This window comes from Saimiri boliviensis, chromosome 2 (assembly GCF_048565385.1).
Source record: "Saimiri boliviensis isolate mSaiBol1 chromosome 2, mSaiBol1.pri, whole genome shotgun sequence".
NCBI lineage: Eukaryota > Metazoa > Chordata > Mammalia > Primates > Cebidae > Saimiri > Saimiri boliviensis.
The window spans coordinates 80,671,319-80,692,521 of record NC_133450.1 but is presented as its reverse complement, the minus strand read 5'-3'; the positions used below and the strand labels follow the sequence as shown (position 1 = coordinate 80,692,521).

Here is a 21,203-nt window from a genome sequence, read left to right as displayed (position 1 = left end):
ACCAGGTAATTAACAACCTTAATTCCCCTTTGCTATGCAAGCTAACATATTCACAGCTTCTGGTGTTTAGGCTGTGGACATCTTTGAGGGGCCATTATTCTGCCTGCAATAGGTAATAATAAGGAAGAACTAATATTAAGAGGAAAAGAGGCTCAAAGAGGAAAGGCTGTGAATGCAGTGATAAGGGCCATGGGGAGCCAGGGCAGGTTTCAGAGGCTTGCAAATTCTTATTTTTTTTTTTTTAAGTAAGCTTTGGTTACAGCTGAGAAAACTGAACAGGCATAATTGGGGAGCAACATTAGGAGGCCACAATTAAGAGTTGAGATAAGTAGGTCTAAGCTAGAGAGGGCAGACCTAAATAGTTTTGGTCCAAAGCTGCCTATGCTCTTTTGTAAGTGTTTTCCAACAAAATTCATGAGACTATTCCACAGGATCTCAGCAAGCGCAGTTTCTGTTAATTTGGCCGAATTTGTTTAGTAGGTGCTGCAACGAAGGGCTTAAATCACTCACCCAAACGTAACAGGGGAAGACCAGAATAGTGGCAAAACCCCAGTTAACAAGGCTGAGGCTTGCAGAGACCTAGGCACCGAATGTTTGTGTGCTTTTTTTTTTTTTTTTTTGAGACAGTCTCCCTCTGTCTCCCAAGTTGGAGTGCAGTGGTGAGAGCTTGGCTCACCACAACCTCTACCTCCCGGATTTGAGCGATTCTCCTGTCTCAGCCTCCTAAGTAGCTGGGATTACAGATGTGTGCCACCACGCCCAGCTAATTTTTGGCATTTTTAGTAAAGACAGGGGTTTCACCATGTTGGTCAGGTTGGTTTCGAACTTTTGAACTCGAAATCCGCCCGCCTCGGGCTCCCAGAGTGCTGGGATTACAGAACTGAGCCACTGCGCCTGGCGGCAAATCGCAGGGAAAGCGCGCATACCCTATTCTTAAGGTTTTCCTTAAACACGGAGACAATACCAAAAAGCTGTGCCGCGTTAGGGCTGGAAGTCCTGTTTTCTCCCTAGCCCCAGTGAACAAAGCCTGACAGCTCGCCGCGTCCAACAAGGACAACGCTCTTCCGGTCTTCGTGACCCTGGGGAGCAGCCCAAACCCGCCACCATCCTCTCCCAGCTCCCACCAATCGGGTCGCAGGGAGCCCCGCACTGCTGAGTCCGCTGACACTGCGTCCGGGACCAGACGACGATGTCAGCGTGGGGTCCTCACAACGCCTTGGAGTAGCGGCAACTCTCGAGCACGTGACCGTAGCCTCCGTCACTTCCGGCGCGACAGCAGCTTCCGTCCGCTGAGACGCTGGCGTCCTTATGTGCCTCCTCCTTGCTTCTGACGGGCCGCACATCTTCTTCCCTTTCCCTCTGTTCCCAGCTGGAGGGACATGAGTGTCCCTGGGCCGGCGTCCCCGGTCGGGGCCCTGACACGGCCACCCGACAGCCTGGAGGCGGGGGAGCCGACGCCGGGTACGTACTGTAGGGCGGGACTCGCGGCCTGGGCTGGGTGTGAGGGGCCGGGACCTGAGTGGGTAGGACTCCGGAGAAACACCGGGGGAAGTAAGCGCCTTTTGGCAGCTGCGGTCCCCGGGCTCTGCTCCTAGTGCAGAAGTGGGGAACCGCGCTGGCCCCTCTGCCCAGCGGAATGGGCGGAACTGAAGTCCCTCGGGGAAGCGGTGTATTGGGGTGCGATTGGAGGCAGTTGATGGTGAAGCCATTCTGAGTTTGTGTGTTGACTCCAATACGGTAGTGGTGGGGGATGGATTTACCGGAAAGATGATCAGTTTAGAATTCAGAGAGGTGACATATCCTATAATACTGATCACTCACTCATGAAATTCTAATCAGCTTGGTGGTATTACCTCATCCCTATTCCTGCAACAGTCTTTTTCAATAGAGTTCCTGGAAAGATTTAAGCTCTAATGCCCTAAGGCATCAGCTGAATGGAATTAACTTGTTCTGCACCCAAAATGGTACTATTGATGTACCATCCTTGAGAGAACTGAGAAAATGGTCACTTAGAGCATTTTCTGTGTTCTGTGGTTCAGATGAGGCACTAGATGAGAAAGGCTGCAGGGCTTTGGATGTGCTTTTTGTTTTACTTCCTGTTTCAGAAGTACAGGAGTTACCGCCAAGTAGTGTTCTCAGCACTTTCCTGTTCTTGCTTTTCCTCAACGATCTCTTCACACTTTCATAAGTTGCTTCTATAAATATGACTTTCTTGTATGTATTTCCAACTTGGGCCCCTCTCTTAATTCTTGTTTGCTTATCCATCTGCTAGCTGGATACTTTGACATGATTGTTTTGCACTAATCTCACATAAGGCATGTACATAAATGAAAACATGTCTCATCCTGTTAATGGTGGTAGGTCACTCTGACTTAAAACTGAAATTTCTCTGGACTTTTTCCTTTCTCTTTCCTTCCACCTCTATGGGATTCTCCTATAAAATTTCCATCTTCTTGTAATTTCATTCAGCCGTTGAAAGGCTACTCCACCTCCATACTCTTACTCTTTCAAGGCATTTGCCTCACTGCTGTCACATCATTGTCCCAAGTTAAAGCTTCAGTCATGTCATTCCTGTGCTCACAAACCTTAAATAGCTCCTCACTACTTATTAGCAAACGTCCAAACCATTCACTTGGCATTCAGAGGCCCTTACTAGCCTTCCACATGGTCTTACAGCTCACTGTTGCTATGCTGCATATGCCCCATGCCTCTCCAGAAGAGTCCTACACTGTCTTTCAGCCTTTCCTCATGCTGCTTTCGTTATCCATATTGCATCCATTCTGCTCCTGCTGTAGATTTCTTCCCCATTTGGAAATAGTCCTCACAGATTGTTGGTGGGAGTACAAATTGGTGCCAATTTCTTAGGAGGGCAGTTTGGCAGTGTCTGTTTAAAAAAATGTGTAAACTGTTTGTCCCAACAATCTACTTCTAAGAAATTTTTCTACAGAAAGTGACACAAATAAACCGATAAGCAAGGAAGCTCACTGCAGCATTGTTTGAAATAGCAAAAAGTGAAAAAAACCTAAATAACCCATCCGTGGGGGACTGGTTAAACAAACTATGGTAGAATTCTACTTTGTTAAAAAGAATGTAGTAGATTCCTATATGTTGGTATGAAAAAATACCTAAGATACGTATTTTAAAAGTTGCAGAATAATATGAGTAATAGTTCATTTGTGATAAAAACAGTATATGCATAGGTATGCAAAGACAATTTCTGGAAGGCTCTGTGAAAAACTCCAGAGTAACTCCTACTGGAGTTAGGGCGTGAGAAGGAGTATTTTTACTTTACAATTTGTGTCTCCTTCTGTAGTGTTTTAAGCTTTTACAGTGAGTAACACTCAAATAGACAAAAAGAAATGAAAACTCCATCCATTCTTTGAGCTTTAGCTCAATGTCCACACTTCTTGAGGAATTTTTCCTAGACTTCCCTAGTGAAAGTATTTCTCCCCTGAATTTCAATAACATTTTCTGTTTCTCTCATGGCAGAAACAGAAAATGTTGTGGAAATAACATTCATATTATATTCTGTGATTCCTCTTGTTGTGTCCTTCCAGGGAAGGGGACTTGCCTTATTTTTTGTTGTAACCTCAGAACCTGGTACATAATACAGATGTTCAGCAAACCTTTCTTGTATGAATAGAGGACCCTCCCTTTCTTCTTTACTCGCCCACAATAAAGCTCCTTGAACTTAGTAATTACATATTTATAAAAACATGAGTAACTTCTTAACTATTGGAAGCAGAGGCTAAAAGAGAGAGAGAGGGAAAAAAAAAAAAAAAAACGAAAACAAAAACATGAGTAACTGAGACTTATCCAGTAATTAACCAGACCACTGGGGCAGGAGGAGGGTTTGTGAGTTAAAATGTATGTATGTATTGTAAGTGAAGTGAATTAGTTGTTATGTCTTAAAGTTGAAATGCCCTTTTTTTGGGGTGTTCCTGTCATAAAACATAGAGAAAATTGTTTTCCATATTTATTAATACTTAAAGTTGCCAATTGCATTGTTATTGTAATTAAGCCTTAAGCAATGGCGTAATTGATGGATGTAATTTGTTCACTTCCTGTTCAGTTGGTACATTAATATCCCTAAGTGCTTCACTTTTCTCTCTCTCTCTACATATATATTTTTCATTTTGTATTTTATTTTATATGTCGAGTGCTTCAGTTTCTAGTTAGCTCTTGCCTGTTCAAATGTTGTCTTGCAACTCTGAAAAGTCCAAAGTTTGTTCATATATTTCTTAGGGTTAAAATAAAAATTATGTAATTTTATTTGAGTCTCAAAAAAGCTTATTTCGAATATAATATAATAGCATGTTGTTTTCCTCAATCTTTTTTTTTTTTTTTTTTTTTTGGAGACAGCGTCTCGCTTTGTCACCAGGCTGGAGTGCAGTGGTACGATCTCGGCTCAGGGTTCAAGCCGTTCTCCTGCCTCAGTCTTTCGAGTAGCTGGGACTACAGGTGCGTGTCACCATGCCCAGCTAATTTTTGTATTTTCAGTATTTTTAAATTTTGTATTTTCACCATTGGCCAGGATGGTCTTGATCTCTTGACCTTGTGATCCACCCGCCTTGGCCTACCAAAGTGTTGGGTTTACCAGCATGAGCCACTGAGCCCAGCCTTTTTTCTCTGACTATAAATCAGTGATTCCATCTTACAAACCATTAAACCCTATTTAGAAATTGTATTTTTCTTGGTAGGAATGGTGATTGATAGTTACTCATCTTAGATGTTTCGAATACCTAGCACAATGTTTACACTGTTACTATTCAAAGGAAAGTGATGACTTTGATCCCAGCATCAGATCTAGGTTTATACACAAGACAGTGATGATACCCTACTTTCTGTGGTAAATTAAGGTGCTGAATCTTAAGAGAGGAGAGATTCTTAGAAAATCCCTCTTCTCCTTCCTAATAAATAACCCAATAATCCCACTTTTACATGTAAGTAACATGTCAGACTATATGTAAAATGAATGTTGACCTGTATTTTTGTTTCTATAAAATCAAAAACATACATTTTTCTAGGCATTGCATTTTTTTTATATGATTTCTTCATACTTTTGAAAGCAAGAATGCCTTAGTTCAGTGACGATTACGTTTTGGCCTCAGGCTCCTTTATTTTATTTTTATATTTATGTATTATTTTGAGACAGTGTCTCGCTCTGCTGCCCAAGCTGGAGTGCAGTGGTGTGATCATAGTTTGCTGCAGCCAGGAACTTCCGGGCTCAAGCGATCCTCCCACCTCAGCCTCCTGAATAGCTGGGGCTACAGGTGTGTGCCACCATGCCCAGCCATTCTGGGCTCAAGTGATTCTCCTGCCTTGACCTCCTAAAGTACTAGGATTACAGGTGTGAAGCCACTGCCCCTGCCCCTCAGATTCCTTTGAGAATCCAGTGAAAACTATAAATCCTCTGCCCTGAAAAATATATAAAGACACAGAATTTTGTGTATGTTAATGTTCAATTTATTATAGACTTTACCTTGTAATAGTAACTTAAAAACCGTTTTTGAGCATTTATAACTGATTTTTTAGAGGAAGCTCAGAAGTAAAAGTTTAAAAAGAAAAGAAGGATACCTGTGGTTGGTGGAGTGTGTATGTGATCTCGACCCCCTTTGTGGGCTTCCTTTCTACTTCCTACTCCCAAACCTTCGTTTATTAGCTATGTCAATTTAAATGGTTCTGGCTGGTCGCAGTGCAGTGGTGTTTACAACCAGTTCATCACAACCAGTTACAAATTTCTTGGTTCTTTCTCTACTCCCACTGCTTCACTTGACTAGCCTAAAAATAAAATAAAATAAAATAAAATAAATCTTGACTAGCCTAAAAAAAAAATAAATAAAAGGTTCCTAAATTTGATTTTTGTTGGGGACAGGTTTAAGTGACACTTCTCCAGATGAAGGGTTAATAGAGGACTTGACTGTGGAAGACAAAGCTGTGGAGCAACTGGCAGAAGGATTGCTTTCTCATTATTTGCCAGATCTGCAGAGATCAAAACAAGCCCTCCAGGAACTCACGTAAGCTAATAAAAAACCAGATATACACGCATTTCTGCTGTGGCATAGTCATAATTTATTTGTATATTGTGTTAAGACATGATATTTTTAAACATTCAGTTATAGTTGAGTATGTCTATATCTTTATTGACAGCAGGTTGGAATAGAGAAGTTCATAATATTCTAAGTGTAAAAAGTGAAATGAATACTTCTAGTTGTTTGGTTTCTTCTAAGCAATACTCCTAAATTTTACCTAGACTTTCTGATTAGGTTTGGTGTTTTATTATTTTATGAAAGTATTGCCTTTTGGGGATTGTTCAGATGGGTATACACCTGTTTCTGAGTAGAACTGAAAAATTGCCTCCATAAGTGACACTTGTTTTCAGTTGCTGCTTCAGATGAGTTGCCAGAGATCTGTAAGTATCTTTTTTGAGATGATCTGTTTCATTTCTAGTAGATAACCTTCCTAGTTAAGTAAAGATTGGAGGATATGTTAAGAAAACAGGATGAGATAGAACAGAACTCATAGAACGGGATCAGTACACAAAACATATACTCTGGCTTTATCAGCTTCCATCCACAGACAACAGACTGGGCTTCTGCCTCCTCCTGGGTCAGGCCCTCTCTGGATAGCCCAGGTTGGCCTGTCTGTCATTTCTTTCTGTAGTGGTCAGCTTTACACTGGCAATGAACTGGTACTGCTCTGAGATCTACCCTTTCAAAACTTACTTAAGAGACCTTTGTTAGAGCAAAAGGAGAAGAATAACAACTATGCTTATTTTATAATTATAAGTAATGTTATAATCCTTGGTGTTAAGGTGTTAAATGCATATAAAGTGGTACTGAGGCAGGGTGTGGTGTAATCCCAGCACTTTAGGAGGCTGAGGGGGCAGATCATTCGAGGTCGGGAGTTCGAGACCACCCTGGCGAAACCCTGTCTCTACTAAAAATATGAAGAATTAGCTGGGGGTGGTGGTGTGTACCTGTAGCCCCAGCTACTTGGGAGGCTGAGGCAGGAGAATCGCTTGAACTCAGGAGGCCATTTGCAGTGAGCTGAGATCTACCCCACTGCACTCCAGCCTAGGTGACAGAGTGAGACTGTCTCAAAAAAAAAAAAAAAAAAAAAAAGATAACTGCGTTATTCTGAGACTACATGTATACTATAGTTTCGGAATTGGCAGCCTTCTCAGTTTTGTGCTAATCCCAACCAAGATTTTTTTTTTAGCCTTAGTGTTTGATAAAGTTTATATTTTGATGCCAATCAATCCTTGTTGTTGTTTGAGGTATGATAGATTGATGGAAGGTTAGAAACTGCAAGCAAACATATCTGAAAAATACCTTTACTTTCAGGAGGCTGGGAACCAAGGTTTAATTGCAGAGTTTAATTGATGATATCATCTAAAATTTAGTGTTGCCCCTGATTATCTTCCTAGGCACTCAGACAACAACGATTATTCTGATGATGATAGTAAAATCAGCTACTGTTTGTTATTATATGTACTATATGCTCAACCCTTAAACATATTTCAGTTACTCCTGACACCAGCTTTATGAAGTATCTAGTATTATCCTCATTTACAGTTGAGTACACTGAGACTCAGAGAGGTTAAGTAGTTTGAAAACGATTACACAGGTAGTAGTAGAATTAACAACTGAATATGATAAATTAGTAGTTATTATGCTTTTTTGTTTTTGAGATGGAGTTTCACTCTTGTCATCCAGGCTGGAGTACAATGGCGTGGTCTCAGCACACTGCAACCTCCGTCTCCTGAGTTTAAGTAATTCTCTTGCCTCAGCCTCCCAAGTAGCTGGGATTACAGTTGCCCACCACTACGCCCAGCTCATTTTTGCATTTTTAATAGAGACGGGATTTCACCACGTTGGCCATCCTGACCTCAGGTGATCCACCCACCTTGGGCTCCCAAAGTGCTGGGATTACAGGCATGCACCACTGCGCCTGGCCACATTCTCTGGAACCATCTTTGAGAGTGGCCAGACTTATGGGTCAGGAAAAACTGTAATTAAAATTACGGTTTTATTATAAAGAGTACACATCAGGACTAGCCAAATGAAGAGTCACACAGGGTAATGCCTGGGAGGTTCCTGAACACAAAAGTTCTGTTTCTTCTCCCAGTAAGATTAGGATGTGTCACCTTCCACCTCCAACCCCTGCTGCCAGCACATCAGTGTGTTCAGCAGTGTGGCGTTCGTAGCCGCAGTGAACTGTGGTCATGCTGCTGTGCGCTAGCCTAGGTGACAGAGTGAGACCCTATCTCAACAACAAAAATTCAGTCTTTTAATCTGTGTGCTTGGAATGTCTCTACTAGCCTCCCATCTTGAAGCTCTAGGGGCCCACCATGAGTCACTTTATTAGTGTAGACTCAGGTGTGGTCCAAGGAGCTCACGGATAACAAAGACAGTTCTGTCACTTGGAAAATTCCAAGGATTTTAGAAGCTTTGTGCCAGAAACCTGGGACAAAGATCAGACAAATTCTTTGTTAGATAACAGGTGTCTGTTCAGATCTTTTGCTCATTTTAAAATTGGATTGTTTTTCTTGTTGTTGAGTTTTAAGAGTTCTTTGTATATTTTTGATATGAGTCCTTTATATTCTTTGCAAATATTTTCTCCAGGACTGTGGGTTGTCTTACTACTCTCTTTACAGTGTCTTTTGCAGAGCAGGAGTTTTTGGTTTTAATAAATAAATAAGTTTTTTCTTTCATGAATTCTGCTTTTGATATTGTATCTAAAAACTCATCACCAAACCAAGGTCACTTAGATTTTCTCCTGTGTTTTCTTCTAGAAGTTCTAGTTTTGCATTTTACATTTAGACCTATGGTTTATTTTGAGTTAATATATATATATTTTTTAATAGAGGCGGGGTTTCACCATGTTGACCAGGATGGTCTCGATCTCTTGACCTCGTGATCCACCCACCTTGGCCTCCCAAAGTGCTGGGATTATAGAATTGAGCCACTGGCCCGGCCTATTTTGAATTAATTTTTATGGAGGCTGTAAGGTCTGTGTCTATTAATAGATTCATTTCTTTGCACATGGATATCCAGTTGCGTCAGTGCCATTTGTTGCTGTTAATTTGAGACAGGGTCTCACTCTGTTGCCTAGGCTGGAGTGCAGTGGCAGTCTGAGCTCACTGCAGCCTTGATTTCTTGGGCTCAAGTGATGCTCCCACCTCAGCCTCCCAAGTAGCTGGAACCATGACTGGTCAATTTTTATATTTTTCGTAGGAATGGAGTTTCACCATGTTGCCCTGGCTTGTCTTGAATTCCTGGGCTCTAGTGATCCTCCTGCCTTCCTAAAGTGCTGGGATTATAGGTATGAGCCACTGTACCCAGCCATCATTTGTTGAAAAGACTGTCCTTTCTCCACTGCATTGCCTTTGTACCTTTGTCAAACAGAAGTTGATTGTTTTTGTGTAGGTTTATTTAAGGGTTTTCTGTTCTGTTCCATTGATCTGTATATCTGTTCTTTTGCCAGTACCATGCTGTCTTGATTTCTGTAGCTTATTTTGGTGGTTGTTGTTCTGAGACAAGGTCTCACTCTGTTGCCCAGGCTGGAATGCAGTGGCATGACCTCAGCTCACTGCAGCCTCCACCTCCTGGGTTCAAGTGATTCTTGCACCCCAGCCTCCCAAGTAGCTGGGATTACAGGTGCGTGCCACCATGCCCAGCTAATTTTTGTGTTTTTAGTAGAGATGGGGTTTCATCCTGTTGGCCAGGCTGATCTTGAACACCTGCCTCAGGTGATCACCTGTCTCAGGCTTCCAAAGTGCTGGGATTATAGGATTGAGGCACTGTGCCTGGCCAGATTTCTGTAGCTTTATCATAAGTCTTGAAATTGGGTACTGTGAGTCTTCCAATTTTGTTCGTCAGTATTGTGTTGGCTCTTCTATGTCTTTGCCTTTTTGTATAAACTTTAAAACAGTTTGTTGTTATCTATACAATAACTTGCTGGAATTTTGATTGGGATTTCATTCAGTCTTTAGATTGAGTTGGGAAGAATTTACATCTTAAAAAATATTCAAGGGCTGGGCACGGTGGTTGACACTGGTAATCCAAGCACTTTGGGAGCCTGGGGCAGAAGGATCTTTGAGGCCAGGAGTTGGAGACCAGCCTGGGGAATGTAATGAGACCCTGTCTCTACAAAAAAATTAAAAATATCAGCCTGGCATGGTGTACACCTGGTCATAGCTACTTGGGAGGCTGAGGCAGAGGATCCCTTGAACCAGGAGTTCAAGGCTGCAGTGAACTGTGATCACACCACTGCAGTCCAGCCTGGGTGACAGACTGAGACCCTAACTGAACAACAGCAACAACAGTTGAGTCTTTTAATCTGTGTACTTGGAATGTCTCCCTATTATTTAGATTTTCTTTGATATTTTTCATTAGAGTTCTATAATTTTTGTATATAGATCCTGTACATACTTTGTTATATTTGTACCATAGTATTTCGTGGTGAGCTACTATAAATGGCATTGTTTTTTAAATTTCAAATTTATTGCTGGTGCATAGGAAAGCAACTGAAATCTGTATATTAACCTTGTTTATGAAATCTTACTGTACTTGCATATTAGTTTTAGGAGGTTTCTTATTGAATCTTTGGGAATTTCCACATAGAAAATCACCTGGGAACAAAGGCAGTATTATTTTTTTCTTCTCAATTTGTATACCTTTTATTGCTTTTTCTTGTCTTACTGTATTAGCTGGAACTTAAAGTATGATGTTGAATAGGAGTTGTGTGAGGGGACATGCCTTGTCCTAATCTTAGGAGAAAATTATGTCATTTCTCACCCTAAATGTTAGCTATAGGTTTTTTAAGGTAATCCTTATTAAGTTGAGGAAGATTCTCTCTTTTCTTAGTTTGTTGATGGTTTTTAGTCATGAATAGATGCTGAATTTTGTCAGATACTTTTTCTGCATCAATTTATATGACCATATAATTTTTTTTTTTTAAAGATGGGGTTTCACTAAGTTGGTCAGGCTGGTCTTGAACTCCCGACCTCAGGTAATCCGTCTGCCTTGGCCTCCAAAGTGCTTGGATTACAGGCGTGAGCCGCCGCGCCCGGCCTACCATATAATTTTTATTCTTTAGCCTGTTGATGATAGATTGCATTGATTGAATTTTTGAATATTGAACCAGCTTTGCATATTTGGAAGAAATCCCACTTGGTTGCAGTGTGTAACTCTTATTGCGCATTGTTGGATTCAATTTGTTAATACTTTGTTGAGGAATTTTTTATTGATGTTCATGAGAGATACTGGTCTGTAGATTTTCTTTATTGTAATGTCTCTATCTGGTTTGGTTTTAGGGTAATGCCAGCCTCATAGAATGAGTTGGGAAGTGCACCTTTTGCTTCTGCAGTAGTTGCTGTTTATCTAAAGGAATATAAGTTCCAAGACCCCTAGTAGATACCTGAGACAGCAAATAGTACCGAAGCCTATACCGGTTGAATATCCCTTATTCAAAATGCTTGGTGCCAGAGTGTTTCTGATTTTGGATTTTTTCAGATTTTGGAATATTTGCATATACATAATTAAGTATCTTGAGTCTGGGACCCAAATTTAAACATGAAATTTATTTGTTTCGTATATATCTTATACATGCAACCTGAAGGTAATTTTTAAATACAGTATTTTAAATAATTTTATACATGAAACAAAGTTTTGACTGTGACTCATCACATAAGGTCAAGTGATTAATTCATTGTCCAAATGTGTCGGGTTTTGAAACATTTTGGATTTTCAGATTATGGATGTTAACCTGTATATGCTGTTTCTTCCTATACTTGCATACTATGGTAAAGTTTAATTTATAAGTTAGACATAGTAAGAGATTAACAACAATAACTACTAATAAAATAGAACAGTTACAAAGTACTGTAATGAAAGTTAAGCGAATGTGGTCTCTCAAAATATCTTACTGTGCTGTACTCACCCTTCTTCTTGTGATGATGTGAGATGTTACAGTACAGCTGCAGTTGACTGGAGATACCTCAAACTGAAGAAAGCAAAACTGCAGATAAAGTGGGACTGATGTATTTTCTGGAAGAGACTTTGGGGAGTCGGTATTGTTTTTTCCTTAAATGTTTGGTAAAAATTAACATTGAAGGCTGGGCATGGTGACTCACGCCTGTAATCCCAGCACTTTGGGAGGCCGAGGTGGGCAGATCACAAGGTCAAGAGATTGAGACCATCCTGGCCAACGGGGTGAAGCCCCGTCTCTACTAAAAATACAAAAATTAGCTGGGCGTGGTGGCATTCACCTGTAGTCCTAGCTGCTCGGGAGGCTGAGGCAGGAGAATTACTTGAGCCCGGGAGGTGGAGGTTGCAGTGAGCCGAGGTCGCGCCACTGTACTCCAGCCTGGTGCCTGGTGACTAAGTGAGACTCTGTCTCAAAAAAAAAAAAAAAAAAAAAAAATACCATTGAGGCCATTTGGTCTTGGTACTGTCTTTTTTGGAAGGTTATTACTTACTGATCCAATTTGTCTAATTAATATAGGCCCACATAGACTTTGTGTTTCTCCTTGTATAAGTTTTGGTAGTTTGTATCTTTCAAAGAATTAGTCCATTCCATCTATGTTATCAAATTTGTGAGCACCGAGTTGTTGAAAGTATTCATTTATTACCCTTTTAATTTCATGGGATCAGTGGTGATTATTGCTCTTTCATGAATAATATTGGTACTTGGGGTACTTTTTTCTTGGTTGGTCTGACTAGAGGTTTATCAACTTTATTGATCTTTTGAATGTGTCTTTTTAACGAGAAGCCTTGATTGAACTTCAGTTGTGTTGAATTGTTATCTTTCAAATGTTGAATTTGTAGGAGGAATTTGAACTTATTTGAGCATTTGGAATAGATCTGCTCATAATTGAAGACTTAGAAAAGGGAACTGAGACCTCGCATAGAGGCTCATGCCTGTAATCCCAGTACTTTGGGAAGCTGAGGCAGGAGGATTGCTTGACCCCAGCAGTTCAAGAATAGCCTGGGCAATATACTGAGACCTTTTTGTTTCATTGATTTCCCCCCCCCCCCCTTTCTATTGTTTTCTAGTTCTAACGCCTATTTTTGCTGTCCTGCTTATCTCGGATGGTTGACTTGGTGGGTTTTCCTCTCAACCATTCTGTATTTCACTTTCTGTGATTTCTAGTCCAAGCTAAAGGGACAAATTTATTTGTTGATTTTTATTTGTAGAGATGGGGTCTCACTCTGTCACATAGGCTGTAGTGTGGTGGTGTCATTATAATTCATTGCAACCTCTAACTCAAGCAATCCTTCTGCCTCAGGCTCCCAAGTAATTTGGACCACTGGTGTGTGCCACCATACCCAGCTAATTTTTTTTTTTTTTTTCGTAGAGATGGGGTCTCGCTTTGTTGTCCATGCTAGTCTTGGAATTCCTGGCTTCAAGCAATCTTCCTTCCTTGGTCTCCCAAAGTGCTGAGATTATAGGCATGAACCACCATGCCTGACCAGGAGACAAATTTATGAGCTGTAGGGTATGCCAGACTCAGTGCTAGATGGTAGACTTGTTGTAATTGCCCTCAATCTCTTCATTGCTATTTCTTTTCTTATCATTATTCTCTAGATACCACAATTTTATAAACAAATCACAGTTTTATAAGCAAATCACATTTGCCTGCAAATGTGATTTGCTTATAAAACTGTGCTATCTAGAGAATAATATATTTTTCTTTGTAATATTCTTTAAAATATTCAGTGACCCTTTTAATGTCACTTATACATATGATCCTAACACTGATTGGTGTGGAAAGAAATATCCAAGGAAGTTGACTTCTATTCCTTAGTGGGTTTTGAATCAGAATTATAATGAGAAACATGAGAAATTATCCGGTCTAACCTTCTCACTTTGTAAATGAGGAGATGTAGGCCAGAGAAATAAACTGAATTTCTAAGATCATATAACTGGCTGCTGGCCAGGGAAAGCTATGATTTCTAGTCCTATGCTTTTTTCATCTTGCTTCTTAATTTTCCATTTTGACTTACTATCCTTTGTTACTGCATTTTTCTCTACTGTAATCTGAGAAGCCATTGTTCCTCATTTCCTTTAGGGGAATGTTGCAATTTTAAGATATGTAAAACATTGGATTTCTTGGGCAAAATACTATTAAAAAATTCTTTTTTGAAATAATATAGAGAGTTATTAATAACTATTAAAATACTTTTAAATGATTGGATTATTTTGAGTTATTAGAAATTGAAGGAAGAATAAAAGACACATTTAGTTATCAGAATGTGGCTTTAGAATATTATTTTGAAAAATATTATTCTAAATTAAATAAACCTTGGAGAGTTAATAGATTTCCTACTTAATTTGTGTTACATTAACCAAGATGAATGTGATTCCTTTTAATGGACCAGTTTTAAATATGTAGAGTTTATCTTGGCTGTGTGTTTTTATTTCAGACAGAACCAAGTTGTGTTGTTAGACACACTGGAACAAGAGATTTCCAAATTTAAAGAATGTCATTCTATGTTGGATATTAATGCTCTGGTAAGTATGATTTAGTTGATGTAATTTGATGACCTTTGTCTTAGCAATAGCTAGATTTTAAGTTTAGAATTTGTCTTTTTAACAAGAAACCTTGATTGAATGTCTATTTTGTTGAATTGTTATCTTTCAAATGTTGAATTTGTAGTAGGAAATTGAACTTACTTGTGCATTGGGAATAGATCTGCTCAGAATTGAAGACTTAGAATGAGAGAACTGAGATCCAGCACAGTGGCTCATGCCTGTAATCCCAGTGCTTTGGGAAGCTGAGGCAGGACGATTGCTTGAGCCCAGTAGTTCAAGACCAGCCTGGGCAACATAGTGAGACCCCCATCTCTACAAAAAATAATTTAAAAAAATAGCTGGGCGTGGTGGCACATGCCTGTAGTCGCAGCTATTCTGGGATCTTAGGTGGAAGGATCACTTGAGCCGAGGAAGTTGAGGCCACATTGAGCTGTGATTGTGCCACTGTATTCCAGCCTGGGTGATAGAGGGAGAACCCTGTCTCAAGAAAAACAAACAAAAAAAAGGAACCGAAAGTAAAGAACCTTTGAGGTACCTTTTTTTGTTTTGTTTTGTTTAAGGAAAGTGTATTTCTCTTGACCAATTACATGGTTTCTTAAATTACCATTTTATTTAATTATGCCATATTCATAATGCTATAATAAATTTATGCCATAGGCTGAGGTAGATACTTTGAGAATGATCAGTTATATCTTTCAATATAAATAGCTAAACAGTTGAATTTCATCAGAAGCTCTATAGCTTTTTGATGAGAGGAAGTGATATTCTTTATTGTAGGAAACAAGGAATTAACAAAAATAAGGAACTTGTTGCTACCTTTCTTTTCTATTGAACATTAAAAATAGTTTGGTTTGTGGGCTGGGCATGGTGACTTAGGCCTGTAATCCCAGCACTTTGGGAGGCCAGGAGTTTAAGATGAACCTGGCCAACACAGCAAGACCCCATCTGTATTAAAAAAAAAAACAAAACTGGGTTTGCATGACTGTAGCCATTTGTGCATACCTAAAAAAAGTGGACTTTGCTTTGACAAAGGTGGCTTACTAATGTTTTCCATTTATAATAGTCAAAAACAAAGTTCATATTCTCTGGCATTAGACAGAGGCCCATGGAAATAAATACGGAGTTGTTTGCCCGGTAGTTCTGGTTTCTTGTGAGGGAGGTGGACAAGGCTAGCTACACTCACCTATTTTATGTTCCCTACTGAGATCCTGTTGCAACAGAAGGAATATTTGTTGATTGAATGAATGTTGAATGAATTAGCCAAGCAGATGTAATATTGTTGCTTTAGTCTGAAGGGGCAAGATGGAGTCTTCCTTTTTTTTTTCCGAGTCAAGAGTAGTTTTGATTATCATCTATGAACTGAAAACTGGAAGTCCCAGGAACTGAAAACTGGAAGGCCCAGGGTATATAAAAAGGGACTGTAACTTCTGAGCTAATAAGACAATGACTAGCAGCTACATTAAGGCTGTGAATCTCTCTAATGACTTTTCATTCTTTTCTTCTCCTTCTGTAACCTTGTCTGAAAATAGTGTGCTTTTCTCCTTCTCTCTGACATCTCTAGGCTTGCATCATCTTCCCATCTTCTGACATAAGACTTAATTGTAGATTATGCTGGTTGGCTGAGTTGTAAAATCTGTACTTATGACTCCTCAAGAAGGAAAGTGTCCTCACAGAGATTATTCTGCTTACTGACTAAAGGTCCCAGGGCATAGGATTAAACTTGGCCACCGTCCTCTCTGTCCAGGGCTCTGTGGCTACTGCTTGAATTTTCCTTATGAGCAGACTCTTAAACTGTTTCATGTTTCATGAGACTCTGGCTCAGTCTCTCCCTTGTAAAGGCAGAGAGAATGTTTTACTTTTCTTAAATGAAACTGATAGCATTATTAGATAGTCTTACCTGAAATTTTAGAATTATATGTTTTTAAAGCAAAATATTGTCTATACCCATCTTAATATAAATATCTATTTTATGGTTAGTAACACTTTGTCAATCTGAACTAAATCAAATATCTTTAAAATCCTGCTAATGATATAAGAAAATCTTTATTTTGGAATTAAAATGTGGAGATAAGGGTCTAAAAATTCTGACCAATTTAGAAAGGATGAACTGTCATTTATATATTGTCTTATTTATTCATTTTGATATTTTAGTCTATTTTAACTTGACTTTTCATTTATTTTTCCATGTTCAGTTTGCTGAGGCTAAACACTATCATGCCAAGTTGGTGAATATAAGAAAAGAGATGCTGATGCTTCATGAAAAAACATCAAAGTTAAAAGTGAGTTGAAAATTCTTTCACATTCTTTACAAAAGTAGAGGTTTAATTGTTTTTTTTTCAGCATTCTTTTTTTTTTTTTTTTTGAGACCGAGTTTTGCTCTTGCTGCCTCGGCTGGAGTGAGTGTAGTTAGGCAATCTCGACTCACCGCAACCTCTGCTTCTTGGGTTGAAGTGATTCTCCTACCTCAGCCTCCCAAATAGCTGGGATTACAGGTGCTCGCCATCACTCCCAGCTAATTTTAGTATTTTTAGTAGAAACAGAGTTTCACCATGTTGGCCAGGTTGGTCTCAAACTCCTGATCTTGTGATCCGCCCGCCTCGGCCTCTCAAAGTGCTGGGATCTCAGGTGTGAGCCACCATGCCCGGCTAGTATTCATTTTTTGACTTTCATACCCTCACATGCAATAGCATAATTAATTCATGGTACATTATTTTCTTTTTAAAAATGTCGTTTTTGAAGAAATGTTAGAGACAGGATCTTACTATGTTGCTGAGCTTGGTCTTAAACTCCCGAGCTCAAGCAGCCCTCTGGCCTCACCCTCCCTAAGTGCTGGGATTATAAACATGAGCCACTGCGTGCAGCCTAAAATATGTCATTTTTTTTGAACTGCTCTTTCAGCTTCATTGCTAATAGCTGGGCTGATAGGCTTAGATTCTCTGGATGTGTACTGCAGTTTTCATTTAATAGGAGCTTAGAGCAAAAAATATTTTTCAATCAAAGGGACCTTAAATTATCCCAAATTTAAGTGTCCAAGATGAAATTTATTAGTGTGAATGAATTACCTCAAAGCAGAGCACTATTATTTTCAAATTAGGCCATACCTGTAACCGCTGATTGCTCTCTTGGTTTAAAAAAATTTTTTTAACACAGAAAAGAGCACTTAAACTGCAGCAGAAGAGGCAAAAAGAAGAGTTGGAAAGGGAGCAGCAACGAGAAAAGGAGTTTGAAAGAGAAAAGCAGTTAACTGCCAGACCAGCCAAAAGGACGTGAAAAGTTGTGTGTGTGTGTGTGTGTAATTCTCCTATCCCATATTTGGGTTAAGATGACTTAAGTGTAGACTGAAGCTGAGGTAGTGCCTTATGCTATTATGCCATATGTTGAAATTCTTCTTCCAGCATTACTGTGTCTCCATGCCTTTTGGTTTTCGATATTTTTATTTAAGTTTTTCAAATTGTGTTTAATTTAAAATGTATTATTTCTATCTAGAATCACTTATAAACTGCAAAATAGTTTGATTATTTTGAGTCAAATTCTTAAGTGATTAAAAATTAGTATGAGTTTTTTAGCTTCTTAATGAATATAGATTTAAAACTCTCCGGTTCTTACTTTATGAAGTGACTTGTCTTTATGGCAATACAATGCTGATTTTTAGTAATTGCCTTTTCATTGCTTAGTTAAGAAGAAATGCCAACTGTTTAATCACACCTACCTCTGGAAAAGAGGTGAGCCTTTTGAACAGTTGGAATGTCATCAGAAGCTCGATAGCTTTTTGGTGAGAGGAAGTGATACTCTTTATTATAAAAAACAAGGAATTAACAAAAATAAGGAACTTGTTGCTACCTTTCTTTCTGTTGAACATTAAAATAGTTTGGTTTGTGGACCGGGCATGGTGGCTTATGGGAAAGAGGTAAGTAAGCCTTTGTGAAGAACATAATGGCAAAGTACATGCACAGGAAATGACAGCACTTTAAGTATAGTTCAGGTGAGCAAGATGTCAGATAGATTCTACTAACCATGTACTCTCTCTGCTTCTTAGCATTGTTTTCACTGCTTCTGTAGCTTTTGGGTTCAAAGTAGATTGCATCTATTCCTAAAGTTTGGTGGAGGTGGTGGAGCTGTAGCACTCAAAAGAGCTTGTATATTTATAATAGTGTAGTATTATAGTAACAGTTACCATACACTGGATAGTTTCTGTGCTTGTAAAAAATTCTTGAAGTGAGGGTAGGCGCTATGACTCATGGCTGTAATCCTAGCACTTTGGGAGGCCGAGGCAGGCAGATCACGAGGTCAGGAGATTGAGACCATCCTGGCCAACACGGGGAACCCCGTCTCTACTAAAAATACAAAAATTAGCTGGGCGTTGTGGTGCACGCCTGTAATCCCAGCTACTTGGGAGGCTGAAGCCAGAGAATCACTTGAACCTGGGAGGTGGAGGTTGCAGTGAGCCAAGATCAAGCCACTGCGCTCCAGCCTGACAACAGAGTGAGACTCTGTCTCAAAAAAAAAATTTTTTGAAGTGGAATGTTGTACACCAACCACCCACTTTATAGATATTACAGGGATGATGAAAACTTAGAAAATAGCTTCACAAAAGAGGCAGCATGATACCTTTAGTGTTTTCTAGAAGTTTTTCCGTATATTATATGTAGAAACCTATTATGTGAGGGAAATCTTAGGAGGTTTCATTGTTTAAAATCAAGAGTGTATGATTTACTGTTTTACAGTATTATTTAATATCCACCTGGTCTCTAATCTCTACTACATAGGGACTGTAGAGAGCCTGTAAAGATGTATGAATGTTCGTGTTTTATAATCCACAATACAGTTTTGGTAAGCTGGAATCACTACCTCTGATCACATATCAGGCTAATGATAGAGAAAGCATTAGGTTTAAGTTGAGGGCTAAGATCTGGTTTGTTTAAAGGTATAAATTGTTGGAAAGAGTGTTTGCCTTCTTTAATGAATGATGGTCTCACAATTCAGTTGACTTTGACTTAATATTTGGGAATATAAATATGTTTTATTTGAAAAGGCTGAGTGTTGCCCTCAAACACTTGCTAAAACTGCCTAGGGCAGGATTCATTAGGGCTTGCAGACAATGTCACCTAAATTGCTGAATGTACTCGTTACGATACGATATCTGACAAAGGTGTTACAGTATTTCTGGGTTGTTTTGGACCAGCTGCAGTGGTTATTTAAAATGCTGGTTCCTGCACACTACTCTCAATCTACTGAAGCACATCTGTTTTCTTTGTTTTGCTTTGCTTTTTGTTTTTAGACAATACAAAAAGTGATTCCACTGCACCTGAAAAGTTGAGAACTATAGGCTTCATGGTAGGTTGGGGTATCCCACACTAGGCTGCATAGCATTATCACCTGGGAACGTTAAAAAAAAATACAGATGTTCTTTATTCTTAGTGTAGTTATGATTGTGGACCCCATGTATTTTTTAAAAAGCTCCTCAGATAATTTTGATGTCAGGAGTCACTAGTATAGACTCTCTAGTGAGTTGTATTACAGTATAAGCAATGAAATACTTAGAAAGCTACCCAGTAACTCTGGGGATTAATTTTGTGAAATAAATTCTGAGCTGCTGCTTTTGGTAGTCAGACTTAAGATTGAACCCCAGCAGACAGGCAATTCATAAAGAATTCTGGTTAGTTACTTGAACTTTTGTGACTTGTACAAAAAGAAATCATACTTACTGAACAAATGACAAGGCACAAATACTTTCAGAATTATTTAAGTTTTGGAGAGTTAAAGAAATGACAAAATGAATATATATTACTAAACCAGAATTACTGTTATTTTGGTGATTAAAATCCAAAACTTTAGCTGTATTTCAGTAACAAAAACGTATCTTACTAGACTGTGATGGCGCAAACCTGTAATCCCAGTGCTTTGGGAGGCTGAGGTGGGAGGATTCTTTGAGGCCAGGAGTTCAAGGCTGCAGTGAGCTCTGATTGCACCACTGCACTCCAGCCCAGATGACAGAATGAGACCCTGTTTCTAAACACAAAACAAACAACATATCTTACTGACTAAACTGGAATGGAACTCTTATAATTAGTCTTGCTGTATTTTTCCACAACACAGTGAATTGGTACTTAGGAGACTTCTGTTTTTTGTTGAAAAAACTGCCTTTGTTTTGAAATTATATCACCTGTGTTCTGAACTAAAATGATGAGAGCTCATTTTGTATTTACTTTGCAGTATCATGTAAATATGCAAATATTGAATGTAATATAGATTGTGTCCTCATTGAGTTTTTGGGTGATACAGTTTATAATTATGCCAATTATACCTTCATACATTTGTCTGATTTTGAGCTTGTAAAATAACTACTTTTTACACATTTAATAAAAAAAGGTCTCTGAATTACCTGATGTCATTTATCAAGCATCCTTCTGTGCATAGCACTGTATACTCGTCTTCATGTACACTGTTTCAAACATTCTACTCTTTTGCTTTTCTCACCTGTCATTTCTCTTAATGTTCTCCATCTGTTGTGTTACAAAATTAGGGGTCCATTCATGAAATCTCTTTTAGAAAGATAATATAAAGTCCAGGCATGGTGGCTCATGCCTGTAATCCCAGCACTTTGGGAGGCCAAGGTGAGCGGATCACTTGAGGCCGGGAGTTCGAGACCAGTTCGGCCAACA

The 21,203-nt window shown here is 39.2% G+C and overlaps 1 protein-coding gene across 3 annotated transcripts in view; it reads left to right on the top strand.

Annotated features, from left to right (window-relative positions):
• BLOC1S6 (biogenesis of lysosomal organelles complex 1 subunit 6) overlaps positions 1 to 20,919 on the top strand; it is a 77,363-nt gene extending 56,444 nt beyond the window's left edge. For 2 of the 3 annotated variants that reach the window (XM_010339505.3, XM_074393665.1), the window contains 4 exons: positions 5,876 to 6,017; positions 14,433 to 14,520; positions 16,734 to 16,820; positions 17,692 to 20,919. In XM_010339505.3, the coding sequence (XP_010337807.1) occupies positions 5,876 to 6,017; positions 14,433 to 14,520; positions 16,734 to 16,820; positions 17,692 to 17,811 (437 nt within the window). In that variant the 3' untranslated portion in view covers positions 17,812 to 20,919. Of the gene's footprint in view, positions 1 to 786; positions 1,462 to 5,875; positions 6,018 to 14,432; positions 14,521 to 16,733; positions 16,821 to 17,691 lie in introns of those variants that run through there. The other variant, XM_003928899.4, reaches the window with a different exon arrangement.
• The last annotated feature ends 284 nt before the right edge of the window (positions 20,920 to 21,203 follow it).